Here is a 12,025-nt window from a genome sequence, read left to right on the forward strand (position 1 = left end):
GAGAAAAATATTTTAAACATGACATGAAGGAAGGATTGATAAAGATTAGAACCTTTTCATCGAAGAGAGCTGTGTTCACTTGTGTGGAGACAAATGCTTGCAAACGAGGACAATTCTCCATCTTCAACACTTTCAAGGAGGGACATTCAATTAACTTAGCTATGCAGAACCTTACAAGCTTGGGAAGACCTTTGAGCTTTAAAGAGTCTAATTTAGGTAATAATATTTTGCTCATCGTTTCTCCTTCTCCTGCTGCAAGTATTACTTCTTCCATAGATTTGCAGTCACATATCTCAAGCACTTTAAGATGTGCAAGACTTCCAACAATAGAAGATGTGAATAGAAAGTTCAAATTCCCACACCCATCTACAATCAATGTTGTTAATTTTTCAATACTCGGAGACAATGCTTTATGTTGACAAGGCCGCCATATCATTTCCACGTTAATTCCAACCAACTTCATGTCTGCCAAATTAGGAAATCGAATCTGCAGGCACAATTTTTATTTCATGAGAAATATAATATTATCATTTAAAAGGAAGCCTGACATAAGTAAGATTATAAAATTAAAAAGTAAATTTCTTTAATGTCTAAAATATAGATAATTAACAAAACAAAAATAGAGAGTGGATGAAACCTTGTCGTTGAAAAGTTCCACCAGAACTTCCACATCAGCTTCACATACAATTTCATTGGAGGCCGTAGTAGCTATTTCTTGATTTCGTGCTCTTTGGGATGTAGAATGCACCTTCACTTGGGAACAAAAGCTTGTAAATTGGGGTAGATTTTCCAACGTTAAGGATCGTAGTTGCGTCAACTCACATTCTTCATCATCTTCACCTTCCTTAGCTACTATCACTTGTATAATTTCGCAATTATTCACATTCACTTCTTCTAGCTTCTTAAGGACATTAAACATAGAAAATGAGAAGAGACTCCTCAATGCATTACAATTTTCTACCTTTAATTTTCTCAAATCGCTAAAAGGTCCCACTGTATGACGTCCTCGATAAATCTTCTCCAAATTATTCAGATTGTGAAGAAATAATGACTCCAACTTGGGAAAAGCAGAGAAATGGTTCATTTTCATCCAGTCTATGATATATTGAATATCAAGGCTATTTTGAACATGAAGATGCTTTAACTCTGGAAAGCCTTGATCATCTAATTCATAGAGAACACTTCTCACGCCTTTCAAGTCGTCCAAATATAGACTTTCGGTGTTCATCAGCAACACTTTTACTCTCTCCAACAAGGCGCTTCTATTCAGCTTGAGTTTCAATGATCTTGAGGTCTCATACTCATTATTAGCCCAATCCCACCCATCTCCAATGAATACTCTAAAACTTTCCAATTTTTCAGAAAATATATCTTTAGGCATGATATTTGCATCTATGATATGTATCTCTAGAGTGGACAATTTTGACAAAAGCTTCAATTCAGACAAGTTAGCGTTGTTGCTTCCTTCATCATGCCCTTCACCCTCCCATTGCACAAGGCTTCCCCCCAAGTATAATTCCTCCAATTGGGCTAGTGTTGATAGGACATTTGGCGGAATCACTTTAAGTCTTTGACATCCACTCAAATCCAAAAGTCGCAAACAAGTCAATTTTCTTACTTCATTCGGCAATCGAATAATTGTAGATTCCCTCAAGCTGAGAACTTGCAGCTGTTTTAGCTCTCCAATTGCAGCTATGTCTTCCAAATCACAGAAATCCAAACATAAGGTTTGGAGGTTCTCAAGAGATTGAAGTGACGAAGGCAGTGGTGACAAATTTATTTTCGTCAAATCCAAGACTTTGAGTTCTTTCATTTTACTGAATAAATTCCCTGAGATTTTAAGTGAGGGATCTTGATTGAACAACAAAAATGATTTGGGTTTTGGGCATTCAAATACTTCAGGGAGCTTAGGGATTTTGCAATATGGCAAAGAGATTGATGTGCACTGCTCAAAGAAGTCCTCGTTCGGCCATTTTTTCAACTCAATTTTATTTGCTGCAGTGAGCACTTGATGATGCTTGGATGCAAATGAGGCTGCAAAGTTGTGAACCACATCATGCAATTTGACTCGCTTATGGTCACCATCTTCAAGTAACAAACAAGACAGCTTTAGATCACTGATTACTTTAAGCAGTCTATTTCTTGTTGCTTCTACTGTGACGAGTTCATTATACAAGCCCAACCCCACTACATATTTCAACAAGTCTTGGATGAGCACAATAGGTCGGAGTTGTCCTAAAAGTAGGAACAAAGACTTCTCATCATTTCTCAAATAGTTGTAACTCAACTCTAGGGCTGAGTAAATTATCTCTTCATATCCCTTGCCATCAAATTTTTTAAGACTTTCCAATGTATCCTTCCATTCAAACAACTGCTTGTTTTTCAATGCCGTCGCTGCTGTCACAATTAAAATGGGCAAGCCTGCACATTTCTCTGCTATTTCCATAGCTATAGATTGTAAGTTGGAATCTTTAAGGTCTCCCACCTTCTTCTCAAATAGATTCCATGCCTCTTTATGCTCTAAAACTTCAAGCCTGAAATCTCTCTGTACACCCATTTCCGACAATACAGATTGATTTCTGGACGTCATAAGTATCTTGCTTCCATTATGATCATTGCCATAAGGAATTCCTATCTCATCTAGTTTGATTGCTGCCCATATATCATCAAGAATTATTAGAATTTTCTCTTATTTTTTGATTCGCTCACTCAATCGAGCTGCTCGTACTGCAATAGACTCCGCACCAAGTTTGAAGTCTAGCCATTCTGCAATTTCTTGCTGAACACTTTTCAAATCCGCCTTGAGGGTGACATTTGCTTTAACCACCAATTTGAAGATTCCGAGTTCCCTGACCAGAGTGGCGATGTGTTTCACAAGTGTGGTTTTACCCACGCCTCCCATTCCGTACACTCCAATGAGATTGACGTCAGCATCTTTTAAAGCATTCAAGATTTCATCTACAACAGATGTTCTTGATTCAAAGGCTTCACACTCTTTGACTGCCCCTATGCCCTGTGGTGGAGCACGGTAGGAAACTCTGGGAAAACTTCCCCCTTCTCGGGCTCCAACAATGATTGGTATTTCTTTACTGGCTTTTCTACTAATCTGGTGGAGCCTGATCAAATTTGGACACAATCCCATGAAGCACCTCCTTTTTCCTCCATCTTTATGTTGAAGAAGAATTTTATCTGCATCTTCAGAGACACTATCCACCTTAGCCAACCACGGCTGAACATCATCTTCAATTTGTTCTAGTGGATTCCGCCTAGCCACCTCCACAGTGTGCTCAACCCTTAGTTTAGCATGACGGAGATTTTTAACTTCTTCTTCGAGATTGTGGATGTTGGCACTGTAGTTGAATACATATTTGATCTGACGCACAACAGGATTAACCAACAGTTCGAAAACTTTGGATACAATGGGATCCACCACTAACTTTGCAATCTCCATTTGCTGCTCTTTTTTTTTTTTTCTAGAGAATAACAGCTTACAAGTTATTAGAATAAAACGAGAGGTGAAAACCAACAGAGTTGACTGCCTAAGATAAGCAAAGAAAATAAACAATTAACGCTCTTACAAAATCAAATGTGAAATGTAAAACAAACTATTAAGTAATTCGCAAATAACAAGTAAGTAAAACGACAGAGTAGAGATTTTTAAGTATATATTTAAATAAAAACAACATATAATGTGAGAGAAATGAAAGGATTTTTTTTTTTTTTTACTGAGAAAAAAGTTTAAAAAAAAAAGTAATATTAAAATCTAATGCAAAACCCACTTTTTTAATTGAGAAATAAAAAGCAAAAGGATCCTAAAATAAGTCTATTTTAAAAATGACACAAAGATACCATGGAATTGAGTGATAAAAATAAAAGAGACCTTGTTACCTTTAGCAATCAAAGAGAGACAGATCCAGCAAGATGATCAGCTGATTACCACTAAAGAGAGACAACGAACATAACTGAAGAAACTGAGTGGTAAAAAAATAAAACGAAAGCTTGTTACCTTTAGCATTATCAAAGCATGTAAAGAGAGAGACAGATGGAGCAATATGATCAGCTGATTGCTACTGAAAATAATTAAAAAAAATGAAAAATAGAAACCAAACAGTGAAGTAAATTTTGTGAGTAAAGATTTCTGAGTGCAGATTTTTAAATAAAAACATAATATAAGGAGAGACACACAAAAGCACCTCTTTTATCAGAACCAGATTTAAGGTAAAGAAAAATAAATAAATAACTGAGAAATAAAAAATAAATAAAAAGGTTTCTAAATCTATAATAAAAAAGGCATAAAATATGACCAAATAAATAAATAAATAATCTGAATAAACAGACAAAAACAGTATCAAATAAATTATAGAATTAAGTACTATATTTAAAAAAACTTGTTACCTTCAGCAACGGGAGTTTTTTTTCGTTAAACAGCAATCGGAGTAGGTAGAGCGAGAGAGAGCAAAATGATTGGTTGATTTCTACTGAGAATTAAAGCATTTATAGTCAATATGCTGAGCTCAATTGTCACATGGGCTCCATACAATTGATTCCTCTGTCCTTTCCCATAGAAAAATTAAAATTATAATAAAATTAAAAAATCAAGAATCACATTCTACTTATTTAGAAAAGCAATGTCTTGCACAAATACTTTAATTATAAATAAAGAAATTCTTTCATACTTTTATGTTTGGCATCAGCTTTGTGTGAATAATTTAAAGACAATAATATCCTGGTCAAGAAAAGAATATATGCAATGTATGTATTCTATGATTTAAAAAAAATAGAATTTCATAATTCATTAGTTAACACATACAGATTATTTTTGCAAATAATCATTGTACATACTTATAAAATTTAATTTATAATTTATTTATTTTCTTCTAATAGATTGATATTAGCCTTTTAACTATTATATTAAAATTAAAAAAAATAATTTTGAGTATATTTATAAAGAAAAATTTAAAATATAATTATTAAAATTAAAAGGTTTAGATTTTATTTTACGTACAATTATTCTTTTTAATTATAATAAACTATTATTTTATGGTACTAATTAATATGATAATTTATTATTTTCATCAAATTTAATTTAATAATATGATATATATAAATTTAAGTAGGAATATATATATATTAAAACACAAATGGATTAAAATTATTTGCTATTATCTCTTATTGATAAATGTAATTAACTCAATAGTCATAAATTCAAAAGAAAAAAGAAAAAAGAAAAGAAAAGAAAAGAAAAGAAAAGGAAAGAAAAGAAGAAAAGTTATGGCAAGTGCAGAGGTCTATTACAGTGGGCTCCACAAATAATTAATCAATCAATTTTAATTATATATATCCACTTGTTTAGCTACATTGATTATCAGTATCTTTATTTATATCTTAATTGAATTAATGTAACTTTGTGTAGTAAAAAAAAAAAAAAATCGAGAAGAAGAAGAGTTGTGGGCAAGTGCAGGGGTCAATTATTGGGTTTTTGTCCAATCAAATAAAAAAAAAACTCTATATTTATATCAGAATTAAAATAAATAATTTTTTTTTTAAATTAGAGTGAAAATTATCGTATATCTATACAATATAATAGTGTTTAATTATTTTTAAAAAAATAAAATAACTTTTATCAAACTATTAAAATTGATAATGGTTATGTAATAAATTTAATAAAAAAAATTATTATTTAATTTTTATAATATTAGAAATTCATTAATTAATTTATTAATTTTAAAAAATATATCAAAACATTGTTAACATTTTAAAAAATTTATTAGTTAATCTCTTTCTTAATATTAACTTTTAAATATTATAAAAAAATTTAAAATTCTCTAAATATCAAGTGATTAATTAATAAATTTTAAAAATTTAAAAAATTAATTAATAAATTTTTTAAAATTATAAAAATTAAACAATAAAATATATAATAGCTAAAATTTATTAAAAGCCTAAATTATAAACTTTTTAAAATTTTAAAAATATTTTAATATATTTTTAAAATTAAAAAATTAATTAATTAATTTTTCCGTATCATAAAAATTAAATAATAATTTTTTATTTAATATTTATCAGTGCTCTTACCACATTTTAAAAATGTAGGAAGAGTGGTATAATTTTATATAAATAATAATATTATTAAATATATATATATATAATGTATAAAAATAAAATTAAATATACTATTCTTACCGCATGTTTGATGTATGCAGGGACAATGTTTTAAAAAAATTTCAGTCTAGTGAAGAGATTGAATAATCAAATTGAATTTAAAAAATTCAGTTCGATTCAATTCGCTTATTTATTTTAATTGGTTTGATTTGATTTATAAAATTTTAATAATTTAATTTAATTTCTTTAATTTGATTTGATTTTAAATCAAACCGAACAAATACTCGGTTCTAGCCACAGTCACGTGAAATCGAAATGATTTTTCAATGAGTGTGAAATAATCACATCTCTAAATGATTGTTACTATTATTTTTCTTAATAATAATTATAAAAATTATTGTGTAGTTTGAAAATAGGATCTTATATTTAATTTATAATAAAAAAGGTTTAGTCCCATAGGTTTTATATTTTTATGCTCTTAGCAAAATGAGATTTTTTTACAACCTCATTAAATATCATTGATAAATTATAATTTAATTTATAAAAATTATATTTTAGCACTTGTTTTTTTAAATTTATTCTATTAAGTTTTATTTGATTAATAAAATAATTTTTTAATTTAAATTTTATATTTTTTATTGAAATTAATCTGTATATTTTTATAAATATTGTAATTACTAATAAATCTTAATATTTATGAATTAATCTTTTTATTTATTAGATTTTAATATCTTACACGTGAAACATAATAAATCTTAATATTTATGATCTTCATGATCTCGTGAAAATTTTTTGTTATTTAAATTTATATATTCATTTATTTATACTATAATGACTATTTATACCTTAATTGAATTACTGTAACTTTGTATACTAAAAAAACAATCTAGAAGAATTTAAAAAAACTCTATATTTATATCAGAATTTAAAAAATAAATTTTTTAAATTAAAGTGAAAATTACCGTATATCTATAAAATATAATAATATTTATTTTTTAAAAAAAATAAAATAACTCTTTTATTACACGTTTAAAATTCGATATATATATATCTATAAAATATAATAGTGTTTATTTTTTTAAAAAAATAAAATAACTCTTTTATTATACTTTTAAAATTCAACAATAATTATATAATAAATTTAATAAGAAAAAATTATTATTCAATTTTATACTACATAAAACTCACTAGTTAATGTGTTAGATTTTAAAAAATATATTAAAATATTTTTAACATTTTAAAAACTTTATTAGTTATTCTCTTTATTAATTTTAATTTTCAAGTATTATAAAAATTCTAAAATTTTTCGAATATAAATAAATTAATTAATAGATTTTTTAAAATTTTAAAAAATTAATAAATAATTTTTTTTAAAATTATAAAAATTAAATAGTAAAATATATAATGATTAAAATTAATAAAAAGACTAATTTATAAATTTTTTAAAATATTAAAAATATTTTAATATATTTTTCATAATAAAAAAACCAACCAATCAATTTTTCAGTATCATAAAAATTAAATAATAATTTTTCTCTTTAATATACTCTTCTTACAGCACGTTTGAAGTATGTATGAACAATCTTTTATGTATATAATATCTAAAAACTTAAAACTTACGACTTTATTTAGTTACTAAATAATTTAGTGTTTAAAATTTTATTTTGTTAATAAAATAGTTATTATATTAAAAATTGCATATTTAATTTGCAGTATAATCTATTATATAAATTTTAAATTCATAATCTTTAATTCTCTAATATTCATTTTATATTAAATATTTTTTAAATATATTAAATTAATAATTTTGATACAAATAAATAAATTAATTTTAAAAATTTATATATGTCTTTATTAAATTTGTAGATGTATGAAATTAAAAAAAATACAAATACAAATACTTAAATAAATTACTTACATTAATATGATTGAAAAAATACTTAATGCAATAATGATATAAAATATGAAACAAGTTAGTTTTTAAAGTTGCATTTCATTAATAAAATAATTATTTTGTTAAATTTTAATGTTGGACTATAATAATTTAATTTTTTTATAGTTTTAATATTTATAGTAATTTATTTTTTTAATTAATAGTTAACTAAATAAAATTTTAAATTTTAAATTATTTACTAACTAAAAATATAGAGTTGATGAGGCTAGAAAACAGAGTTGGTGCTGTGATTAGTTAGACCTGTAGGAAAGAAAACGTGTGAGATGGTAGGTGCTCATGGCAGTCACTCCGATACTCAAATCAGTATATTGAATGATAAGAAAAATATAATAAATTGTTTAAAACTTGAGTACCTCGGTCATTCTTTTCCTTTTATATTATAAGAAAATATAGTATTTTTTGATAATTCAGCGATAATGTGGTCTCTGCTTGATAAGGGATATTGCCAGTGAATAGGTCGGTAATCCTGCAATTATAGTACTTGATAACAATAACTTTATGTTGAGACTCGTCTTATCCGGGGGAAAGCGAGTCTTGATGATAAATTGGGTGTTAGAGATGTTCGAGTCATTCTTTCCTTGAGTGGGACCATATTTCTCATTTATCAGATTCTTGCCACGTGACCCTATCTTGTGATGCCAGCTCATGCTTATTTTAGATGATCATTATACAATATCAGAGGTCCCACCGTTAATTTTCAATTCTTCAAGTTCGAAGGTCACAGTTCTTTTCACGATCTGGGGCACGTGGCTTATGGACATTGATTCTTCAAACCTGGTAATTGCTGCCTTTGTTAAAAAAAATAGACTCGCTAATAGAACATTACACTTGGTCACCGGTCTAACTAGTGCCCTCCTTCACAGCCATAAAATAACTTGAAGTTTTACAAGACGGAACCAACACTCGATCATAGGTGACAAACACTTGATAGTCGAGTCTAGCGGAACCTGCCTTGTAACTCTTCATGAACGCTTTGTTTAGTGGGACCAAAACCCGATATTGTACTTTCATGCGTTAGCAAAGTAAAATTTTTTTACTAACACCTTTAAATATCACTGATAAACTGTAATTTAATTCATAAAAGTTATATTTTAGTTATTGTATTTTTAAATTTATTCTATTAAATTTTGTTTAATTAATAAAATAATTTTTTAATTTAAATTTTATATTTTTAATTGAAATTAATCTCTATATTTTTATAGATATTGTAATTACTAATAAATCTTTATATTTATGAATTAATCTCTTTATTTATTAAATTTTAATATCTTGCAGGTGAAAAATAATAAAATAAAATAAAATAAAAAATATAATATTTTCTTTTTATTCTAATTAATAAAAAAATCATTAAAAAGAAAAATTTAGATTATAAAGAACTTTTTGTACTTGATTGTAGACGTATATTGTATCAAAAATTTTTATTTAATATTTATTTTATTAATTTATTTTGAAATATTAAATTTAATAAATATCTGAGATTGATTTAGAAAAATATATAAATATTTATTTGTAAATAATTATAATATTTAGAGATTAATTTATAAAAATATAAGAATAAATTATAATTAAAAGGACATTTTATTATAAAATAAAAATTTTTAAATAAATTTATAAATATTTGAACTAAATTATATATTTTATAAAATTTTAAAAATTAAAATATAATTTACCTTAATTAAAAAATATTTTTAATTAATTTTAAATATTAATTTATTAATAATATTAAATAAAAAAGATCACTTTATTAACGATTTAAAACTATGAAACTCTTTTTATTGTAAATTAAATTATAAAACTTTATTTAAAAAAATCATTAAACTATAATATAATTTTTTATAATTACCCTTTAAATCAAGCTTTATTATACATTTTTTTTTCTTTATTTCATACTTGTATTATATTTATTTCCTTCACATAATTCTAAAAATTTGTTGTTTATTCTCGTTATGGAGGTTCATGATATTCATAATCAATCACAAGATCCAAATGTGAAAATTTTTTGTTATTTAAATTTAATTTATTTTAAAAAATGTAATTCCATTGAATTTTACCTAATTAAAAATTAAATTAATCATGTTGTCAATATCTCTTTGACATCTTAACGATTGGTTTTTACTTTTTTTGTCACCATCTTCTTGCCATAATTATGGTGAAGCAAATTCAAATTAACTTTAAAAAAAAAAAAACAAATATGGTATGCTTTTTTATTTAATTAAAAGAAAAAGGAAATAAAAAAAACTCAATTATTATAAGCAGCTTCATTTTCCACAAACAATCACTTTGGTTGTAAAGATTATAAAGGCTAATTTACAGCTCTCACAATAATTATGTGCATCTTATTGTTTGTAGCCTAATGGTGAAGGCTATGTAAATTACAAATAATAATTATAATAGTAAAAAAATTTAAGCTTTCTCAATTTTAATATATTTTTATTGGAAAATCATAAATTTTTCATGATTAAAATAATTAAATTATACAACTAAATATTGACCTTACATCACATAGTCCATATATAAATTATAATCACTTATTTTTTATAAACTATGCATATAATTCAGAATTTAAAAATTATATGGAATTGCATTATGTTCCACAATAATTCAAATACATAAATATTTTCAGATTTCACAACGGACGCTCTTTTTATTCCACACAAATATAGAAGGTATCTGTGGTATAATCTTTTGTGAAAGATTTATTTCTTTATAAACAGAGAATTATAAAGGGTAGATTTTTTATTCATGTATTATTCTTAAAATTAGATGAGAACCAAAAAGTCTAACACTATAATCAGTAAAGGTAATTGAAGATAAAATTTTATCCATTATAGTGAGAGACTTTTTTATTGTAGAAAAATAACATGAGCTTATAATGGATAATGGAAAATGGATGCCAGTGGATGTAATCATATGTTCAGAGGATGCACTACATTAAAATTTTGTATTTTTCTTTTAATTATTAGTAAATTACAATTTTAATATTTTAATTTAGAATAATTAACGGATTGATCTCTATATTTTTTAAATCAAATATTTAAATTTTTCTATAATTAGTACATTCAAACTCTAATCCTTCTATGTATTTCTTGTGGTTGGAAGTTTGGAAATATTTTTATTTGCCTTTTTAAAGAGTAAATCATACTTTAATCTTTGAATTTAACATAATTGATAGATTGATTCACATATTTTTAAAATTAAATACTTAAATATTTGTATAATCAGTCTGTCTAAATTTTAGTTGTTCTATTCATTATTTGCTGTTTAAAACATAAAAATATCTTTATTATCTTTTTTAAAATTAGAACCATTAAAGAGTTAGGATTCCCTCTATTTTTCCACATCTATTAAAATTTAAAAAAACACTCAAGTTTCTAGTAACTTTTATTCAAATTATTATATTCAATTATTTTTTATTATTTTTATTCTTCAATTTCTATTTATTAAAATATTTCAGTATTTGATAACTTTCAAACTTTCGTAAATGACTTTTTCATTCAATTTTCAAAAAAAAGTTTACTTATTAACCAATTTTAAGTGGTACCAATTAAATTTAAGTAGGTTGTAGATTTTTATAAAAAATATTTTAGAAAAAAAATTATTTTCAGGAATTTAACTACTTATTAGTTTTGAAATAATGTCTATAATAAATGGAATGAATGTGGTTGTGTGTGGATTAAATATAGAGGGCTTTAAAGGTTTGATATTAAAAATATAATAATTGATTTCTTAATTATATTAAAATTCGAGAATTAAAGTATAATTTTTTTCGAGATGAAATGTTTATTCACATTGCAGGAACTTAAGTGGTTGATATTTTAAGTATTTAAAATATTTATTATCTATTTAATCTATTCACTAATAAAATTATAAATAGAAAAATTTTTAATTTGAAAGAACTAATTATGGAAAAATTTAATTGTTTGATTTTAAAAATATAAAAATTGATCCGTTAATTATATTAAAATTTAA

General features: G+C 25.0%; 2 protein-coding genes across 7 annotated transcripts in view; both read right to left on the reverse strand.

Annotated features, from left to right (window-relative positions):
- The window catches only part of LOC110609176, a 138,509-nt gene that overhangs the window by 8,602 nt on the left and 117,882 nt on the right, over nucleotides 1-12,025 (reverse strand). The window lies entirely within an intron of this gene.
- The window catches only part of LOC110609191, a 58,169-nt gene that overhangs the window by 4,210 nt on the left and 41,934 nt on the right, over nucleotides 1-12,025 (reverse strand). Inside the window, exons 1-4 of one of the 4 annotated variants that reach the window (XM_043952225.1) lie at nucleotides 4,007-4,070; nucleotides 3,889-3,939; nucleotides 638-3,539; nucleotides 53-487 (exon numbers count right to left, since the gene is read on the reverse strand). In XM_043952225.1, coding sequence (XP_043808160.1) covers nucleotides 53-487; nucleotides 638-2,590 — 2,388 coding nt within the window. In that variant the 5' untranslated portion in view covers nucleotides 2,591-3,539; nucleotides 3,889-3,939; nucleotides 4,007-4,070. Of the gene's footprint in view, nucleotides 1-52; nucleotides 488-637; nucleotides 3,540-3,888; nucleotides 3,946-4,006; nucleotides 4,071-12,025 lie in introns of those variants that run through there. The other 3 variants (XM_043952231.1, XM_043952227.1, XM_043952232.1) reach the window with 3 other exon arrangements.

The sequence above is a fragment of the Manihot esculenta genome, chromosome 2 (assembly GCF_001659605.2).
Source record: "Manihot esculenta cultivar AM560-2 chromosome 2, M.esculenta_v8, whole genome shotgun sequence".
NCBI classification, from domain to species: Eukaryota; Viridiplantae; Streptophyta; class Magnoliopsida; order Malpighiales; family Euphorbiaceae; genus Manihot; species Manihot esculenta.